Raw genomic sequence first — 22129 nt, forward strand, 5'->3', positions numbered from 1 at the left:
CCTCCAACCCACCCCTGGCTTAAGATGAATTCTTGCTCAGGGATGGGGAAGAAAGTTTCGCTGCTCTCCACTCACTGAATTGTGAGTGGAAGAAATCAAATATAAAAGTTTCTCTAGCAAAGACAGCTGTTATCATGAACGAGGTGTGCCCCTGGCAGCTGCTGGGGGGGCATGGCAGTGCTGGTGGCAGCATGAGCGCACCAGCGAGCTTCCACAGACATTGCCGGTGGTGTTGGGGGGCGGCACAGCAGCGAACAGCGACTGCCAGCAGGCTGACTTAGTGGTGTCAACAGTGCCTTTTTGTAAGGGGTGCAGCACCATGCTCAGATGCACATGCACCCCTATGCATCGCCACTCGCTATTATAAAATTCTCCCCTGCATCCTTCCCTCCATGTCAGAACATGCACAGTAGAATCACCAGTATAACAGAGTAGCATTGTGACGTTTTAACTTTAGAGACTTCTAAGGAAGTACTAGATGTGTGTACTAGGAGGGATTATCATAAAAGTCTCCTGTGCGAATATGTGAGAGATATTAGAAACTGGTATTTCTATATTGCAATACCAAATTAAAATATTTGACAGAACCCTTATCTGCCCCCACATATGGGAACAGACACTCCTTGCATCTAAGAACTTAGTCTCAATAGTCTCATCTTACCATGATCTTCCCCAAGATTCTCAGAAATCAATTTACTAATCAAGATTTACTCCAACTAGAGGCATACTTTGGTCCAGAAAGAGAAGCAACTGGATTAACTGCCTGCAATCACTAGTATGTAAAATTGAGGCCAGAGGAGAACAAGAGTTCCAGGGAATACTTAATGAGACTGCTACTAACAAAAAAACAAAAACAAACAAACAAACAAAAAAACAAACCCAACCCCAAACCCCCCAAAAAGCAAGACACAAGGAAGGTAAAGAAAGAAGAGGGCTCAAAACACTGAAAAGGAAACAAAAGCAAGAGGGGTGGAAAAGCAGAACCCCCAAATGGTCATCCTGTCTTGACAATAAACAATGGGAAGGGAACATTCAAAGTTTTTTGTACTGCAAGTGCCACACAATCTCTGCCAAAAAAAATGTAGAGAAAAAAGCCGTGGGTTGATTACATTGTACACTAGAGAGGAATTTTAATACGAGAGACCAACACTCACTATTCTAATGAAGTGCTAATTTACTACTAAAACCAGCATTAGCCACACCAGCACAAAACAGTTTTCTATCTGAGAATGTGAACTAAATTTTGATGTGACACATTTAAACTTCCTGTAACTGTATGGAAAAATTCATACTGTCAATTTGTTGTGCAATCAGAGGTCAACTCTTATAAAAGTTTAGTCTCACTCTGAACAAACCATCATAGGATAAAATGCCAACTGGCATTTAAGGATTTACTGGGGTTAAAAAATATATATATACACACACCACAATGAACAGAAAGGAAGATTACTTACCAGACTTGTGTTTTTGGCTCCTATCCCTGGAGTAAATTCTTGAAGAAGGCATGTGAGAAGTAGAGTATGCCGTGAGGACCTCTTTCCGTTCAGAAAGCATACTGCAATCATTGCAGGTGTAGCCATTGATTACGGTAGTCTGCGTTTCTACTGTTGCTAGATCACCATTTCCCTGAATCACTGTTGCGTCCCCACCTGATGCATCAAAAAAGGGATAATAGTCAATCTATTCTTTGCAATTTACTTTTCATATTGTAGCCATTAATAGAGGGGGTGAAAGAAGTGCAAGGGCTGTGCAGTTACCTTTAGGATCACCATCATCATCAAGACCTAAATAAAAAAAATAAAATAAATATATTTGCTCCTGCGTACAGACTCTTGCAAGGTAAATCAGCTACTATTCGAGTTGAAGTGTAGTTAAACAATTTTTTCTGTTATTCCTAGAACCACAAAAGGCAGCTTTATTGGGACCACAATACTATATCTATTGCCTGTTGAGGTGGATTTCAGTATATTCAGATCTTTTATATATACACTGCTGACCACCTCATTCCATTATTTTTTCCTCCTACAAATAAGCTACATAACACCATCTCTCAGCTCCCATGTGACCACTAAGGCAGCCAGATAATTGGTAAGTGATGCTGTTTCTGTTGCTTAGTAACCACTTTTTGCTACTACTGTAAGTCAGACTATAACAGTAAGAACCAGTTAACAGGTATCGTCAAATTTAGCACATAATACTCTGCTAAAAATTAGACTACATTTCTTCAAATTAAAGAACTATGGGCAAGTCACAGATATACCAATTAGAAACAAGCTGGATGGAACTGGAAAGCATGACAAGTGTCACATGGCTTTCTCTTTAACTGCTTTATCTAGGCAGTGCTTTGCTTTAGGGAGCTTTAGGTTTAAGGGGGGGGGGGGAATCATCCAATTAAGTATGAAAAGAAGTAAAAAACACTGCAAAAACGTACATGTTCCCATTTCTTCTTCTGAGGGAATTTAAAATGCCACTAACCTGAAACCTTTAGAGTAACCAAAATATCCAACGTGATATTTATACATCAATCAACATTTTGAACCTTATATATTTCATTCTTATCTGGGAAGTTACACTAATTATTCATTGGGTAACAACGTTAAAGAAAACAAAACAAAACCTTATTATCAATTCCACAATCTGATACCATCTATATTTAGTAACGAGGAGCCTTTTTTTGACGGAAAAAAACCTCTTTACTTCTTCCCGTGAGGCACCCAAAAAAACCCCAACAAACCACCCCCTCCACTCCTAGATCATTATAGGATCTTTTTCTCTTACCCTCTCAGTTGCTACTGCAGGCTGCCTGTCCATTTAACAAAACCAAAGGCCCAGGAATCTAACCTGGGTCCCTAAGAAGTGTCAAGTATTGCTCGGACAGCCACATCCCTGCAATAGTAAAATTCAGCCAAATTCTTGACCACAGCTTACTGTTTTAAATGGAACAAAGCTTTCACCATCTTCTCTCCCCCAACATATCTAGGCTTGGAACAAAAACCCTTGTTCTCAGAGGTTAGTATTAGACACGCACACACACATTATTATCTATTACAACAGTCAGATCTTACATAGTATAACTATTGAACTACAATAAAAAGCTGTGTTAACCGCATCTGGCTGAAAACCCCTGCCCCAGGTAACCGGCGTTTTTAGATTACCGGCACCCATTCCTCCCTCATGCTGGATAAGAGATTTTACTGTAATTGTTCACATGGTCAGTCTTAAATAATCATATCTTCTGCAAACTATTACATCCTGTTATTTCACTAACGTGAACATGCATGCCATAATGGTTTTGTTTGTAGTTGGACACATTTCGTATGTGCTTAGTGGTTCATACCTAAAAATAGTATTTTGTACTTTGATTTTATAAAGAAGTACACTTATAGAACATAAAGCACCAAAATTAGGAAGGCTGTTCTTTTACGGTACTTCACTATTTCAAGTTCACAAGAACTGCATTCAGTAGCAGCAGAAAATGAAATAAGCACACAAAAGATATGGTGCAGTACATAATAAAACACATTCTTGCTTGGCACACTGCTGCATTGACAAACATGTCTTGATGTCAAAATATTTTACTCCTAGGTTACATGTCACTGGCAAAAATTGGACTTTACAATTAAGTACTAAGTGGTGGTGATGTCTATCAAAAGGTTGTGCCTTGTTAGCAAAGAAAGCATCTAACAAAAAAAAAAGTGTTAAAGGAAAGACAGATGCACATACCTCCCCAAGCTCTTTATACCCTTAAAAGGTACCATATTTTCTCATATACAACTGACCTCAGACTGTACCTTGCTTTTGAAAGGTGAAATACATAAAAACAAAGATGCATCCAGAGTTATGGCTGCATAGAGCAAAAACAGGGACAAGTTTTCAGCTGACTTGCCCTCCCTTTCCTGATTAACTAAAGCTGAAACCCTACCTGCTGCTGAGGACCGATCTTCATGGGGGTAATCTATGATTAAAAAAAGAGCTAAAGAGTCCCTAGGGATGTGAAAGGAAAGACCAACAGCAACCAGAAGACAGCAAAACTAGTTTAAGGATGGCTTGATTACTGGAAAATTAAGACCATTATAAAGGAGAAATGATTATTCTTTACTCCACAAATATTAACAATGAACCTCTAAGTCAACTGACTCCATTACTTGCCTTAATGTTACAGCTGCACTGTGTAGCAGAAATCAAAGCTTCTATCCCATGCAGAAAAATCAACTTTCCTACTTAATACATTTGCACCAATTTTTATTTTCTGGGGGGAGGGGCGAGGTACATGTTGTACATGAGAAAATATGGTAGTTTTTCACACCAGTTTGACTCAAGTACAGTAGCATTCACTACTCACCCCAAAAATGGTCAAGCTCTGTCTGCTCCCGGATCAGAGATTCATCTAATACAGTGGACAGTGTAGATGTATCACTGACATGGCTGTTGAAGCTACTTTGGCTAAAAGCAGAGCTGGATAGATTTTTTCTTGGAGTATGTTTTACACTGCCCAACTGTTTGCTCATACTTTTGCACTGCTTTACTGTTCTAAAGAAGAAAGGCAAACCATGAAGAAGTTATAACATCAAGATGTGTAGAGTGCTGTTTCTAATATTTGCATTATTTTAAAAAGATGTGCTTCACATTCATGAGATTTTTTACACTTAAATTGTTAACACAAGCTGAAAGTTTTGTCTGTCATTCCCAACTTAACTCTTCAGCATGTACACAAGTACATACACAGACATTTTACTCTGAATTACTTAATAAAACATTGTATAATCAGGCATTTCTTCATATACCCCAAAGTGACATGTCACTATCAGATGGGCAATTCTAAAAGAGAGCTTTATTTTATCTTGTGACATGCTGCAAATTGCAACCAGATCTGTATGCTTTGATACCTTAAGTTTCATAATTTGGATCTTACCTGAGAAAGACTTAAATCACTTGCTACATTTCATGCATTATAACAAAAACCACCAAGCAAATCAAAAAGCAATCCCAGTAACAAGTTACGGGGGCTACCCACAGTGCCTACAGATAAACAGGTAAACATTTCCTAGCTCAGGGTAAAGTTTACTATAGCAATGTGAAATTCAATCTGCTTTCATAAGCTGTGTTCAAAATACAGCCAGTTGTCTCACTGGAAAAAAAGTTAACGGCAAGTATTTCTAAAATGTATTAGCCTCACTGATGCAACTGAGTGGATGAAGAGCACACTTGGCAATGTTCAGCCTTAGTCTCAAAGTGGTAAACGATATTTAGTTCTCTTTTGTTGAAAATGACACTAAATACCAAAAAGAAAATGAAAACAATCTTCTCTTTCATTTATTTCTTTTTGTCCAAAATTCAGGAAAGAAATTATCTTTGTATGTTTCTCAGCCTTGTGTAATCTGGGTTCTTTATTTCAGTTTTTTTACTACAGTAGACATCAAGCAGTCATATTTGAAGTCTCTCATTGTAAAAAAGGGAAGTTCTTAAAAATAGCTGCAGGTATTGGAAAAAGATTAAATGGGCAAACCTAGAACCTGACCAGCAAATAAACTAAAAAGAATGCTTACTTAGATGATTGTTCTGTAAAAGACATGTTTCCAGAATAGGAGTTGTTGTAGATGCCATCAGTTCGAACATCATCTGCTTTACTATATCCTGCAGTGATCAAACGTAAACTGCGCCGTGACATTCTTGGAGAATCAAATACTGGATCCAATTTATGTTCGGTCTCAAAATCCAAAGCAGTTGAAGAGTAACTTGAACTACAATAAGAGTTAAACTGTAAACTAGCAGATTAAAGGCTCAAGAAGGGTTACAAAAACCCCCCACAAATCAGATTTTAACAGATATCACTTATTTTTTATAATGGCTCCGATTCCATTTGGAGGACTCCACAAGCCCTCTGCTCACTTCAAGAAATATTTCAGTAGTTCCAATGGTGCTCAACCTTTTCAGAGTCAGGGCACCCCTCTACCAGTTTTTTGAATGTGGCAGCTTCCCTGGCTGAGAACCATTGTTGCTACTGCCCCAGTTTACCTCAGTAGTGTACATATGAAGTGCTTGTTAGTGCCAGAAGGTCAAACTTTCCCGCATGCCTGCTGCATAGCCAACCTGGGAAAGGCTGTGGCATGTGGACTCTCTCATTTTGCACTGGGGCTTCTGATAACCCTAAGGCAGCTGGCCTAGGCTGTAGCCCTTCCCAGTCTGCTTCCCCTGCCTCACCCCAACCATTCCTCCAGGAAAGAGACAGGAGGGTGGAACTGTCCCACTGCCTCTGTCTGCTTTAGGGTTATCCGAGACCCCTCACCTAGCAGAAGTGTGCATGTGCCACAGCCCTGCAGGCAGTGCAGTTTTACCTGGTGACTGCCACTGCAGCAGCATCTGAATTGCTGTACTCACAGAGTCCTGTAGCACCTCAGGGTGCTGTTTTACCCAAATGAGAACCACTAGTCCATATAGTTCCTACTGCAGGATGGAGGTTCTAATTAGTTACAAAGACAAAACAGAAGGACATACTTCTGTAGAGAGGATATAGAAACAGAAGGACATACTTCTGTAGAGAGGATATAGATAAAGATTGGTATATACCCACAAGAAAGAGGAAACATCTCTGAAAACTTTTCTGACACCATACAAGTAATTAAGACCAGTATTTCCAAGCTTTATGATGTTGCTTCAGGAAGTATGGCTCCAAAAAAATAATTTGTCATCATTTACACAGAAAGTATCCTTTTAACAAGATAATCAAGTTCACTGTAAGCAAGTATAAAAACTAAAGAGACACAATGATTTAGAAAATAGCCATCGCATTAAAGCCAGAGCAGGAATTCTGTTCCATCACCTTCTCAGTCTTAGACATCCACAGCCCCAGCCCAAATTGTGTCGAGCTTGGTTTCAACCCAAAAGGTGGTTCTTCTTCCCTTTGCAGTATTAAAATTCATCATGGCATTTTTTACAAGAGAGAGAGGGGTGGGGGGAGAGGAATAAAGCAATTAACTGTTCAAATTTTAAGCCATATAGTAAAATATGTTTTGACCCAACTCAAAGACTGCATGGAACTAAAGATTCATATGCCAGACAAGTTTTAATTTTCATTATATGAAATGGTCCTTCCCCATTTTGGTCAAATACCTGTAAGACTTTGTTTACTTACAGCCCTACCAGTTTAACCAAACATGTTTTAATTTAAAACACTTTAGGTTAAAGGGTGCAAAAGGCTGTAGATGTTGTTATTTTGATTTATTGTACATCCTTAGAAACAGGCTTAGCCCAAACCACAATAAGAGCATCTACAGCCTTTTGTGCCTGTGTAAATGAATCTACTTAATTCAACTGGTACAGGTCTGACCGCAGTCGGGGCCAAGTTCTTTCCCCACAGAAGCTCTACCCTTTGAGCGCTGAAGCAGACTGAGGGGTCTTGCACAAGAATTTTATATTTTAAGACCCTCAAAATCCTACAAAAATTACAACTATAAGGAGCATATACTAGGGCAGTTGTGAAATTAACAGGATAAGAGAAAGCAGAGTAAAGCACGCTTAGTCCAAAACAAGAAGGGGCATTCATTCTCGGTACTGTCAAACAGGATTATATTATAGACACATGCACACAACACCTTTGATTACGATCTAATACCACTAAATATTGAAGAAATAATGGATGAATGGTCTCCATGTACACGACATGTGTTCTACTATTAAATTTTTCCGGATAGCTGCTTGCTTTAAAATCAAACTGTTACAACAGTAACTTCTCATGGGAGACTGTCTTTCTGTGATTCATCACAGATTACAAACACACAAAAACACTACCCAAAACCAAGGTGAAATTCCACTAAGCTATTTGTTCACTTCCCATGAAAGTTCTTCTCCACCCCTCTTCCCCATTGTGTATAGCTTGATCTGTCAAGCAACTGATTTGCGCCAATAAAATCATCAGATTAGCATACTCCATGTTTTGTATGATCAAAAAAATTCCACAGAATAATTAAAGACACTACTAAAGCATAAAAGAATATTTACTCTTATAGCCCTAATACTTCAGTAACTTAAGCCTTTTTTAAAGAAGGGTCAACATGAATGACACTCACTTACTGTACAGACAAATCAACTGCAGAAACCGTATTACTTTGGACATCTGTATCCATGCACAAGTCCAAAGTCTTAGTCCATCTCAAGAGAAGGCAATGCACAACTTGTGCGCACGTCTATATGAAAGGACCCAAGCACCTAGTGTGCCAAATCCCACCCCCAAATTAAATTACAGAGGCACTGCTGTTTGAGGGAAACTTTGCCCCTAGTATTCCATTTACATTTGTTGTTGGTAAAATATTGAGATATTTATAGTACCTTTCAAAAATATTTGGTAAGGTTTTTGTAGTTAATATCTGACCTTTTTTTTTCCTTCTCTTCAATTGCACATAAAGTCTATTTTGTTCTCTGTTGCTCCTTCCTTCTCCTTGAAAGATATGAAAGATCTCAACAGTTTTATTAGTTGGAGAACTTCCCTAAACAAATGTTTCGTGATTTGATTGTTATTTACACTTGCTGTTATCCATCTGCTTTTACGCATCCTCAGCCAGATACTTACAGATACCCAATTCACATGAAGAACACAGAGTATGTGACAGCTGTAACAAGCTTCAGTTTGTTTTCATCAGTGAACTTTTGGACTTATTAAGTATCCTAATATTATGGAACTGTTTTGTACCAAATCAGATTTTAAGGCTTGAATCCAAACTACATATATAAATGTAAAGTGTCATGGGATTCATTTAAAAAAAAAAAGTTCTCATTTCCATGTCCTTGTGCAGTGTAACAGTTTTATTAATTCTAAAGTATATAAAGTTGTATCCTGGCCTACAGGACAACAAAATGGACAATATCTGAAAGAGCCCTGACTCAGAAACAATTTCCATCTTTTGGTAAGGGCTCCCCCCCGCCCACCTTGTTGGAGACGCTACTAAAAGCTTTCCTTACATCTGAACAATTTATACCATACAGGTTCTTTTCCACATAAGGCAGATTATAGCTTGATAAATGTCACTGTACATCTACTAGACACAAACAGACATAGACAGGGGGAACTGCATAATGATTCCTTCCACCTCAAGCCTGACCATATAGGAACACGCACACAATGGCCCCTACAACGCTTTGGGCTGCTGGTACATCTCTTCACTATTTGAGATGCGGGTTTACTTCTGTTTCCCAATTCCCAGCTATTGTGTTCACTTCTATCCTTTATTCTAGTCTTTAAACAGGCATATTTTAAAGTTTGATTTTGCTAACTCTCAAGTTACTGATTTAAATGGAATCACAATTATTCCCAGTTATTAAACTTAGTGACAGTGAAGCCAATTAGTGAAGGACTCCCATCTGCCCATTAAACACTCAGATTTTGATTTACTGCTAGTTAGTCTGCCTTAAACCCAAACCTTTTCAATAGTACTTGTATTTAAACAAAACTAGATAAGACATAAAGGTTCAAATATGCATGAATGGTCAGGCACTACAAACCTTTGAGGAAAAGGGGAGCCAAATTCAGACATTAGTCTAAAAAGGGGGGTGGGGGGGGAAGGGGTAGAAATTGAACATTGTCACCAAACTTTTGTCAATCTCAGATTTAAAATTTACATGCTGAAGGGGCTGGAAGTTTAAATGTCGTCACTTTACATGATTTTCTGAATTTGGCTCAAAGTATAATACTTATTACTGCTATAAACATTCAGTAATGTCAGTTAACATAACTTTCATGAACAAATAATAGCTGAGGCTAATAATTCTATAGCATATAATTTTTACCGAAGATTACTGTTACAGTCCTGCACAAGATACAATAAATACAGATGCTATGTTATTTTCTACGAGCAAAAGGCATGTGCTATAAAAAGCTAGAACCCTGGAAAAGGGTAGCATTTGTAGAGGACCTCACAATCAAAGTGAAATCAAACCTTTATTCTGGGGAGCAGGGGGAGAGAAGATTTTATATAAAAAGTAGAAGCAAAATGAACATCGGGTCCAAAAACAAAAAAAAATCCAAAAAAGAAATACTCCTGAAGCAACAGATTAGTGCCACTTTTCTTCTGTAAGGTTACCCCAATATTGATTAACGTTAGAATGGCAGACAGGTCTGTGCGCTGTAACAAGAATTCAGCATGCAATGAAAAAAAACACACAGAAGACCTGGTGAGAGGACCCAAAGTTTGTCAGCTTCCCATTATTTTAGTGTTTAAAATGTTTGTATAGGAGGTGGAACACTCCAATTTTGTTCCAGCTCTCAGAACAATCACAGTGCATTCCCCCCTTTCATCCAAGTTTGATCAGTCTTGCAGTTCTTACTCAAGCAATATTGCCACCTCTGACAGCAGCAAATACCATGAGAAGAAACAAGAATAGAGATTCAAAACACTTTTCAGAAGGGGTCAAAAAAAAGGTCCATCTAAAATCCAGTGCACTGTATCAGGGTGAAGTTTCTTTATAAAGACATTTTAAAAGTACTGCCTCTGTCAAAAATATTGGATCTGCACCCTAATTGCCATGCATGTGTAGACCATGACTCTTTACTGCACAGCAAATTAGTCTGCTGCACAAAAAAGCGTCTCATGTAGATGCTTCCCATTAGAATTCTGTTTGTGATAGAAGTAAGTTGCTATGGAGAAGATAGTAAAAAGTTAAAAAGAGAATGCATGTAATCAGCCAAGCAAGGACAAGAATTCAGATAAGAGCCTAAATTTTATGCAACTTTCCTATCATCAGAAAAAAAAAATTGCACAAATTATAGAACATACAAGTAGTTGTTGAAGGAATTCACCCAAATAACACTTTTTTCACATTAAGTAACAAGTTTTAAAATCTGCCCCACCAAATGATACCACTGTTTACACTTCCTTTATAAATATGGTCTTGCTAACTGAAAATATTCCTTGGCTGCCTACAGTCAAAAACAACTGTAAATAATTTAAAGAAAGATCCATCTCCTTCCATCACTTGCATATACAGTACTTTGTAGATGCAGAAGAATCTGAAGGGCCACATGCTCAGCAGGCTGCACTGGTGGGGACCACACATGCATGTGACCTACGAGACCCACCCCCACCTTCACTACCCAGTAACAGGTTCCTGTGCTGCATGGGTACATGAGGTTGTGGGCGCTTTTGGCACTGTGGGCTGTGCTGTGATGCACCACACCACTCTACTCCCTGGGGTGGAGGGTAGGAAGCAGAAGCCAATGGAGTGAGGGGGAGCCCAGAGATCCTGGCTACTGCTAAAGCCAGAGCAATAGGAGGAATGGCAGTTGGCTGGAAGCCCGGGGCCTGCAAATCAACCCCTTGCAGGCTGCATGCAGCTCCTGGGCCACCAGTTAGAAAGCCCTGGTTTAAGACATGTAGGAATGGTTAGGAAGATTTAAGTTGCTCTTTTTTTTTTTTATTATTATTATTAGTATCATATACACTATATTAAGATCGTGTTCCATACCCCTTATTACCAAAAGGCAGACTCCCAAAAATGAGTAATAAGCTATACACTGAAGTAGTTTGTGCAAGCCTGGGCTCTTGAGGAATTTTAAAATTGGGCTATCTTTATAGATTCTCAAATTTGTGCTAGAATTCCATGAATTACCACAATGCCTCTGCATTAAAAAACAAATCATGATTTTCTCAGGTTCTGTATTAGAAGCGCTCCTTTTAATAGGTGAAAAGAAGCTGCTTAAGTTCACCTGAGCAACATTCTTGCAGCCAGAAGCCCAAACCTAACTAGCATACTGTATCTACTTAGTTGAACCATTTTTAATTCTTTAGTTTTTCCTTATTTCTCTGCCAGTGCAGAAATCAGATAGCTGATTTAGCCAGGCACCATTAGCTTTACATCACACTTTTTACTGTGATACTTTCAGTGATGTAACAAATAAAAAGTAGGCTGGCACAGTTAATAACATGCGTACAGCAGTTAGTTTAATATCCGTAACAATTTCCAGTTCACCAAAATTCAGGTTACTACTGCTAGCTGTGTAAAACTCACACAGATCTATGGGCAGTTAATTCTAAGTCAAATTCCACATTAAGTCATGCACTAAAAATCAGCAACCATTGTGAATTATAACTAACTGCAGAATTTCAGCCCCATGTTCATTTTAAGCGTGCAAATATTTATTCAGATACATTTCAAATAAACTTTGCATCTTGTGTAAAAATTTGGACAGATTACTTATACCAGCTATAAAAAAGTAAGACAACAATGGTATCTAGGTGGAGCCTTACACCAATTTTTCATAGTAACCAGTAAATACCAAGTCACTGTCTTAGTCATCATCCTGTTGGTTCAAAATGTACCGTTTTCAAAATTAATGACTGCGTTTGTCCTGAATAAGAAACAAGAGTAAACTTTTTGATCAACAGCACAAGCCATAAGTTTTATTTAAAAAAACAACATAGTTAGAAGATACTTACCGCAAAAGCCAAGCTCTCTAGAATTAACAAAATGCTGCTGAGAGCACATAGTTTCATTACAAGTAAAGAAAAGTCTCACCTGAGTGCGTATGTATAGCCAGTGTTCTCTGGCACACATTGGGGAGGGGTATACGTGTGTAGACGTGAAAAGTCCATGCTGACTGTTTCAAATCATACTGCAAAGAGGTGAAAACAAAGTGATGCAATGACAAGCATTTAAAGACAAGGTAAGAGCCCTTGCTTTGTTCAGCCTGTGTTACTGAATACTGCAAAAATACTGCAGGGGCAGGGCAACAAGCCTTACTGGTATCAAAGAACCGGATTCCCACACAGAAAGTTAACATTACTCCAACCAACAGCATTACTGTTGCTGCTAGATATCACTTATCACTGCTGCATGAAGCTAAATGGCTTCCGCTTGAAGACTGTTTTCATTCTGATTAGTCCTAGATCTTCTATTTTCATTAGGTACTTGGTTATTTGGAATCCCAAGTTGCTATCACCAATACGTCACACTACTTTTCAAGTAACTGAAATACTAAATTATGCCATTCCTATAAAAAAACCACACATATTTTTCTACTCTTACTAAACATTGTCACGATTTTACAATACCCAAAACACTACTTTCAAATTACTCTTAGTAGCTCAATTAATAGTCCTCAAATGACACAGCACTTCCTATAAGAGTTTGTTATTGCCTCCTCCGCCCAGCTAAAAAGTCTAATCCAATTTATAGCTAGAAATTTTGCACTGAAGTAAGTCTCTTACTTTTGAAGTCTTTCGAACACCTTTTGCTAAAGAGTAGGGAGGTTGTTTCGGACTCACTTTAAGAGGTCATACAGTATTTCAGGACTGGCTAAACTAAGCCTCTGTGTGAAAACACTTGGAGCCACCACGCCCAAGCAGAGAACATGAGTCACACAACTAATTAGGCATTTTCCTGAGCTCCTTTCAGTGTAGGCTGCAGAAAAGCGACTATTAAATAGTTCTGCATGATAGCTCAGTGGGTACAGAAATCTGAGTACGTGTGAATTCAAGTATTATTTCCAAAATAGCAACCCTCTTCAATAAGGTGCCTGGGAAGGCCTGACATCGTAATAAATGCGATCTGTAGAGCAGCTATCAAGAGTAGAATGCAATCCTGTTTCATAAGAACACAACCAGATATATTAACTGCATACACGTATTATAGTTATAATTAATTAGATCTGTATTATAGTATTTTTAAGTGTCTGACAGAATAGTCTGCGTGTGCTTCTGGAGACTAAAGACAGCATTTCCAAAGGAGGGTCATCCTCTATTGCTGCTTCTCCTGGTCCAGGTCTCTTCTGTTTTTTTAGGCTTTTTACTCAATTGACCCTTCCTGCACTACTTGACTGAGCACTACTCATTTTTTAAAGTAACAAGCCTGCCACAAAAAATATTAAACTTGGCTAATGGTTTGCAACCCATTAGGTGCAAGACTGAGGAGCTTGCAGGCACCAGATCCGTACATTTCTCAAAACAGGCATCCAGTGTCTAAGGTGTTCCAGATGTTTCAATCATTCAACCTATGTTTTGTAAACAGACCACCACAGGTACAAGCTATAGCAAGTTTTCCCCACTGATAAACAAAGACCCAAAGACAAGTCCCCCAACTAATACCTTTAAGCATCCTGTTTTGTCACTCAAGGCCCATCACATTTAATTCCCAAGTTAGTCAGGGGCTACAAAAACAAACCAACCCAACAAGTCTTCACACCTAAACAAATCCAAAAAACAGGAGCCAAGCAATTTAATGTGACAGTTACCCTTTTCCTCCCTGTTTTGTTCAGACTTTAAATCAGCCACTCATCAAGGAAAAATGCTTTAAAAGTTATACAATTAAACAATATAAAGCAAGGCAGAACTGCCAGCAAGTTGTGCAGTCCAGGAAAGATCAAGAAACCATCCTGCACCCAGGTTAACCAGCAAAGGATCCTGCTCGGTGACGGTAGCAAGAATGGACCAACTTCCCTGCCTGCATTAGTAAGAAAACACTGCTACAGCTAACTGTGTACTAGGACTTCTGTAATAGCTCATTTTATATTGGGAAGAGAGTCTTTTTCTGTCATTTAATTTTGTAGCTTGTTGGTAGATATTAAAGCAAGCCTTTCTGCTTTAATCAACCAAGTGTTATGCCAATTCTTAAAGCGCTAGATTTAAAAAACTGGTTTTTAAGTGCATCAAACAGCAACTCACAAAGACACTCCCATGGACCCAGAGGAATGGACTTCCACCTTCAGCTTCCTTTATGCAAAAATGAAGTTTATTTTCTACCTATGGGGACTTTATACCACCTTTCATTTTCCCTGAGCCTGAGGATGGGCTCATGTTCCTGAAAGCTTGCAGAAAAAGATATTTTGTTTGTGATTTCTTAGTTGGTCTAATACAAGGTATCATCTCTGAACCAAGAGTTTATTTTCGTCTCAGACCACCACAGCTACCAAATACATCCCTGTTTCTAAGTGCAACACCTACACCCAGGTTTTTGGCCAAGTAGATGGGGACTGAAGTGTTAATATTTTTCAGCTCCCCCACTAGCCTTTGCAATTAACAACTCTGAACACAGAGTTCCCTATTTGCTATAACATACTGTTTAAATCATGCTTGTCTCTTCTGATTATTCGTGACCTATAAAAGATATGATGCTATTCTCTCCTCAAATGTGCATGCCAGGGATGCTCAAAGAAAGCAAAGCACTGAAATAAAAAAAAGAAAAGAAAAGCCGCTAGCTAAGGAGAATTATCCTTTCTTCACAGAAAATATCGTTAAACACAACTGCAACACAAAACTGAAATAAGTGACTTAAAATGGCCATTTTCAACAAGGTCATCCACCCTGACACAGACACCTTACAACTACGAATAAGAGACTCTTCCTTGTGAGACTGAACATGGATCCAGCTGCACAAACACTTTGCAAACAGCATTTCATCAACCAATCAGATTTTGACCTGGCTGCTGGAGGGCTGATCTCAACTTTCTGATACCCAGGGATCTTGTACCATGCAATATTAGACTATAAGAAGGACATTTTCATAGCCATCCAATCCCCAGTAGCTAACTCCTGCTTTGGAAAAGCTTCTTCCCACACCTAAGTGTTCAACATACAATAACTGTCTATTTGAAAAAAAAAGTGTTGTGGGAAACTTTAAGGATTCCAAGCAACAGTAAAATAATAAGAGTTAGGTGTTAGCTTATTTTTTAAAGTAGCATCATTTCTGATCGCACATAAAGATCGCACAAATAAAATATTTCAGAAATTACCAATTATTTTATTTACATTTTTGCTACTTAAATTGCACTGAATATATTTACACATATGCAAAGGATCTTTGGGGTTTTTTTGCATTATCAAAGATCTCTCAAAGGGATTTGCCACCAAAATGTCCTATCTTAACGGAAAAATTGCCCTAACGTATAAAGGCCTTGCTTCATTTCTTGATTTCCGAGTTAAATTCAGATTACAAATCCAATAGGACAATTCAGGAATTGGGCATTCTTGTATTATTGGTAATATTTCCAAAAACAGTCGATATAAAGTTATTTTTCCTATGACTAAAAACAGATCTCAATAAGGTCCCTTTGAATAAAAATCATCAGTATGAGAGCCACAACTTGAAGAAAAGAGGAGTTCCTAAAGATAGAGTTAGGCTCCCAACAAAGTACATAAATCAGTTCTCCACGTCAGTGCTCCCAGAAGTGCTTTTATATTAAAACTAGGCCACCAGCTTAAGGCTAGGGACAGAAGTTACAAATAAACCAGTATAAGTGATTGAAAACCAGTTCAAATCTATAACATAACAGAAGTTCAGTGCACATAAACAACTTTCAAAATGGCAGAAACTGGTTTAAGATAAACCTGGATGGATGCAGTGTCAGACTTAACTGCTTTGGGTTAAATCAGTTTATTGAACTTCTACCCAGATCCCCTCCAGATTCAAGTTGCCTGCTCCAGCAGAGCAGGGAAGTGCAACCTAGCCCCCAAGCTTCTGGCTTGGGCTACTGCAGGCATGTGGCTACATTTCTGGAATCAAAAGTAGAAAGTCTGTTCACTTACTCATCAGACCAATCTAAGCAGCTCTAACCCGTGAAGACTGAATCGATTCAGCCTTGGGCTTTATGATGGTCTGTACTTAGCTTAAAGGCCTAACTTTAGATACTTTTGAAAAAACTTTGACTCTCCCCCCTTCTGTTTCAATATTTTACACCCATTATGGTTACATGACTACTATAGGTAACAAGAGCTGGGTGGCACAAATCTTTCTGCTTTCTCACTCTGTTGACTTGAAAGCATTCTCCTGTATGCTCAGTCAATCCTCTGTGTGGAGCAGAAGGAAATGCATTTTAACAAAATAATGCAGTTGCCAAGTACACAAATTGGCAAGAGAAATGAAGGGCTGATATAGTACTTATAGCACTTTTTTTCTGCCTGAATAAACTTCATACTGATTGTGTCATAGGGTGATCACTGGTAAGGCAGGCTACATGTAGGCTTTTCAATGTTTGCTGAATATTGATTTAAGCAGCTAAAAGTTGATGGGGTGAAAAACTGATTGGATTTACCCTTTCCTTTCTCTTTAGACTCTGTTTGCAGCATTCATGCAACTTTTGCATAGTATTGTGAGGATACAGCTAAAGAACGCTGGAGTAATTTACTAAGAACAAGAAAGAAGATTGTGTTTGTGAGGCAACTTGACAGCACTGAAACTGGAGACAGAAGCGTAAGTTCACCCAAACAAAGTGCAAGCGAGAAAACATGGGATGCCTCCCCACTGTCACTATCCTTACAATCCTACAAGTCAACATCCTTGTTCCTCTTGGACATGCAGGTAAACTGATGTTTGCTGGTGGGGAGAAAACAACCATATCCCAGGAAACCAATCAAATTACTGTTGTAGTGCTGAGTACTAGTGTAGCCCCTGCATTAGGAAGGTGAAGGGGTCCTGCTGCATGCCCTATATTCCAGCAATAAATCCAAAGATGTCAGAAAAATTAGTAAGATCAAGTCTATGTTCCTGCCCCCACCATAAGCTTCTTTCCCAACTGTATAAATACTCATTTTCCATAGCTTTAGAACAGTAAATAACGCAAAGGAAATCCTGGCCCAACTGATGCCAATGGAAGACTCATACAAAGAGACAAGACCTACTGATAGCAGCCTTTTAACACAAACCTAAAGGTATGCAACCTCATGCATTCATGTGTCCATAGCAGAGACAGGACTATAATGAGCCCCAACTTAACTCTATTTTATGGACTTATATAGCCACATCAGCATTATATCAGAGCATCGCACAAGCTGTTTCAAGTACTGTAGTATTATCTTCAATAACATCCTTGTGTGTTAGTATTTCTCATCCTAACTTTACAAATGGAAAACTGATGCACATGAGGATTAAGCAAAGTGACAAGGTCACAAAATAAATCTGCACTGGAAACAACCCCACAGTCCCAGACGACTGCTCTAATTGGTAGACCCTGCTCCCTCCCCCACCCCCACCCAGTCAAAAATGAGAAAAGCAAGTCTTCATTGCAAAACAATTTTGCACATAAACATTTAGCAGGAAAGTAAAAGCAACACAGCCACATGCCAAACCAACGTGAATAAACTGCAAAGAATGAACAACTGATTGGGTCAAAACAAAACAAAACAAAACCAAACCAGCAACAAAACACATCTCACTTTTGATATTACAAGGGGTTAGGAAGAAGAGAATAAAGCAATTCTTTTAAGCCTTGTAAAATTTTAACAACAGAAATCTGCTATTTTATTTTAGAGTTTTTCTGCTTTCAAAATTAGGTTAAGTTACTAAAACATGCTGCTACTACAAACTGCAGCCTTAGCTGGGTGCAAGTGGAGGTGACAGGCTCTGGTTTCATTACTATAAATATCAAACAACAATTCCTGGCAAGATACTGCTTCTACTTTGGATTTCAAATGTGAAATTATATTACTGTTCAAAATAACTATATTTCAACACAAATACTCTCCTGGATGGGGAATAGGAATCCTTAAATAAGAGATTACATTAGATGTGAATTTACTTCTATGGAGTGTACCTTGAACACTTCCAAGATCTCTTCCACATACTCCCAGAACTACCAGTATAAAACAGGCTGAAAAGCAATGGCTTTAAGCAAACAGACACAGGCTTAAAATACATTTTTTTCCCCCATAAGGATGTGAAGAACGTTTAAAAAAAAAAACAAAATTCATATCTTAATCACATCACAGAAAAGTAAAAATCTGTTATGCTGCTCAACTCTTACAAAAATTACTAAAAACACTATTGAAATAAGCAAATATACCATATATTCAGATTAACTATTATAAATGGAAAAAAGGAGCCAAACAGAAAATAGCTACAAATCCAGCTGTGAGCCAATAAACAGATCTGCCCGGTGCTTGTGCACACAGCATTTGAACATGCTATAGTTACAGTGCACCAAGTCATTTTACAGACTAGGAATCTGTAGATTTAGATAGCAGTAAGAGTCAAACATCTTGCTGCACGTGAATCAAAACAGGCCTCTCCATTTAAAGAGGCTCCGTGCTCTACTTAAGGCTCCCTAGAATTAGATAGTTACGCAAGTTAGTCCATAAAAAAAAGCAAATCATTTCAAAACACTTAGTTGCAACTTGCCTAGGTAAAGCTCCAAGATCTATCACTTTATTGCAGATGAACAGAAGACAGCAGTAAACGTGTGGCAAACCTAGATATCCCAAATCCAGTGTCATCCGTTTCACATGTTTAGCATGATTAAATGTTTCAGCCTCCTGTTCCAAAGCCTGGCAATCCCAGCCAAAAATCGTTCAAGGCAAGTTTGCAAGTTGACAGTATGTTATTTTCTATTCCACACTGCAGAATCCCAAAATGGCTTCCTAGCTTCAACAAAGCCTGAAGGATCAGCCTAATCTGATCCAACCAAGTAAAGCTCCTGTTGTCAGTCAGAGCCATAGTTTAAATTTATTGGACACTGCCAATTTGGCCAGCCCACGCCGTTTAACTCATTAGTTTCCTTAACGCTAGAAAAGCCGGCCCACAATTAAAGAGCTGGTCCAGCAATTTATTTATAGTTACATGCCACCATTGTGCGCATTTTAAGTATCGCATGTCAGTGAGCTTTATATAAAATAAAAGAATGAATTATAAAAAGGTGTTTTCTCATATGCATGCAACCACTGCTTAGCAAACTCTGCAAGTCTAATCCTAAGAACCTACCTTGATTTAGTGAAATGAAGAGATAAGCTCTACAAGCCTGATCCAATTTTCTGCTTTTGCTAACAGAGCTAACCTCCCACCCACAGACATTGGGGTTGTAGCCTAATTTAAAATAGCTCCTAATCGCAGGTCAGTGAAGCAGTGTTAATTAGAGTATGGCAGGTCAGTTCATGATTTGTTCCTGTACAGATGCAAGTAGAAGGAAAAATGCAATGTTTGCCGGTTTAACAAACAAAGCTCTTCTTAAACAGGTCATTGCAAAGGTGGTTCCTTCACAGCCCTTGTTTTCTAAAATAAAAACCAGCAAAGTTTATTTTGATGAGAATAATATTGCTCCCAGAGATTAGGGAATACACTGGAAATTAAAAGGTGCCTTATTAATTTCTGCCCAACAGAAATATTAAATACCTCTAAACCACAACAGTACAATGGATTTGTGTATTTATTGAATGATATACTTCAATTTGATTTGCATGATGGCTGTTCTTTATAAACCAGCCCTTCCCTCACTTTTGCCAGCTTCATTTGCAGAAAAGTTAAAACAAAACAAAACAGAAATCAAGCTAGGCAGTACGCATTCCTAACAAGAGCTGTGCTCAAGCTGTCCTAAAGCACCCGGGACACTGCTTGTTATTGACTTAAAAACTGGGATAGAAGACATGCCACCTCCCCCTCCCTGCTCCACCAGTCCTGGGGAGGAGAGGCTAACTTCTGAAAACTGATCCAAGTCACAGCCAAAGCCTTAGGTTACTCCCTTAGATCCTAAAATGTGCAAGTCCCCACAGACAGGTACACAGGACTCTGCTGACATCAATGGGGCCTTGCACAAGAGTCCATCCCCCATCGGGGCATTGCCAGACCTTTATTTTGGCAGTATGTCTCAAAGTATGAAACATGCTTGAAGCCCAACTATTTTAACTTTCACCTTCTGTAGCTGACTGCAGAAGTGAAACAACAAAAAGTCTTGGAAAGATTGCGCTTCCTGTTCCTGAAAAGTTAGTTTGAAAAAAAAGGTTTGACCTCTGACGCTGAAGAAGCATCAGCACTTTGCACCTTTTCAGTGTATTGCAAAGTAAAAAGCATGCTCCTTCTCCTCCTTAAAGAGAGAAAGATAGAGACATGAAGCAGAACTTGCATACAGGGTATTGATAATTTATTTTGATGAAACTGTGGAGTCTTTGTAGTGAACATGTACTGCATCCAACCAAGGCTTTAAGGAATGGTTTACATAAGCAGGATGTAGTTACCTGCATTGGGGCTTGACTAGGACACAGGGGTTACCAGCTATGGCTTAAGAACAAGAGAAAGGTTTTTTGTATTTTTTTTTTTAAATCCTAAAATGAACTCAAGCTATTTGTAGATAAAACACAGTTAAGACAATACGCTTCCTCAGCCTGACAAAGGGTGTTTGTGCCCAAAAGCTTGCAAAGAAGAATTTTTTCCAACTATCGAGTTGGTCTAATAAAAGACATTGGATTTACCCAAAGAACCATGTCTGCCTGCGTGCTTAGACCAACACCCCCAACACATGGAAGACACTGGATTTTGTCTTCACAATGTTCTTGGCTTGGGATAATTAACATTAGTCAGCTACCCAGGGACAAACAAAAACATCCCTTTTATTAGGCCAGGTCCTGGTTACTTTTTCCTTTTACACTACTGCTATTCTTGGGAAATCACCTGATGAAAAATGGTTACATTTTGGTTGAACTTTGCATTGAAACTAATGGAGCAGATAGGAGGTCTGTCCTGGTCCTGGAACAATTCATCAGATGCTGACCACATACATTCACTTAGTGGCATAGGTTCCTTTCCGGACCTAAAAAAATTAAATTTGACCTCACAGGCTGTGTCTGGAGGGGCAGGGGCATGCACTGGCAGTAGCACAAAGTGCCTCAGCGCACACCCTTGCTTGTGCAGCTTGTTGCAGGTCAAATTGTCCCAGAATGGGCAAACCGCCTGTGCCTGGCTCGGCCCGAGCGCTGGAGGCCGCGGCCAGCACCTGTACCAGGCAGCCGGGGCAGCCAGAGCATTGCTCCAGATGGCCCGGCCTCTGGCACAGGCTTGTTGTGTGTATGCTGTGCTGCAGAAATCCTGGTACCAAATCCTGCTGCACTGCCAACTTGCAGCATGGCGCACGTTTTCATGTTCACACACCGCACATCCCCCCCACTCCCTTGGATGAGGCCGCAGGGTGCACTTTCCAGTTTCTCTGTCTAGTGTTGTACACCCCCGCTCAGCACCCTCTCTCAGGTCGACCAGCACAAGGCCACCACTGAAAAAGAGCGTGATGCAGGTTTCCACCTACCAGCCCCCAACACAGCACAAGGAGCAGCAGATTAATGTAATGGTCCTCGACCTTTCTGGCCTCACCAGGCTGGAGGCAGCCCTTAGCTTGTGCGCATGGAGCCCAGCACCCCCCTTTCACTGCCTGCTGGGCCGGGCTGCTCGCGGT

The 22129-nt window shown here is 39.2% G+C and overlaps 1 protein-coding gene across 8 annotated transcripts in view; it reads right to left on the reverse strand.

Moving 5' to 3' along the window:
* The window catches only part of SUN1 (Sad1 and UNC84 domain containing 1), a 43877-nt gene extending 24184 nt beyond the window's left edge, over positions 1-19693 (reverse strand). For 4 of the 8 annotated variants that reach the window (XM_019542087.1, XM_019542085.1, XM_019542084.1 and 1 more), the window contains exons 1-5: positions 19096-19344; positions 5547-5741; positions 4343-4530; positions 1758-1784; positions 1455-1649 (exon numbers count right to left, since the gene is read on the reverse strand). In XM_019542087.1, the coding sequence (XP_019397632.1) occupies positions 1455-1649; positions 1758-1784; positions 4343-4530; positions 5547-5741; positions 19096-19190 (700 nt within the window). In that variant the 5' untranslated portion in view covers positions 19191-19344. Of the gene's footprint in view, positions 1-1454; positions 1650-1757; positions 1785-4342; positions 4531-5546; positions 5742-12504; positions 12602-19095; positions 19345-19674 lie in introns of those variants that run through there. The other 4 variants (XM_019542088.1, XM_019542080.1, XM_019542082.1 and 1 more) reach the window with 3 other exon arrangements.
* Positions 19694-22129: the final 2436 nt, after the last annotated feature.

Source organism: Crocodylus porosus, unplaced genomic scaffold, assembly GCF_001723895.1.
Source record: "Crocodylus porosus isolate Cpor-Errol unplaced genomic scaffold, CroPor_comp1, whole genome shotgun sequence".
NCBI lineage: Eukaryota > Metazoa > Chordata > Crocodylia > Crocodylidae > Crocodylus > Crocodylus porosus.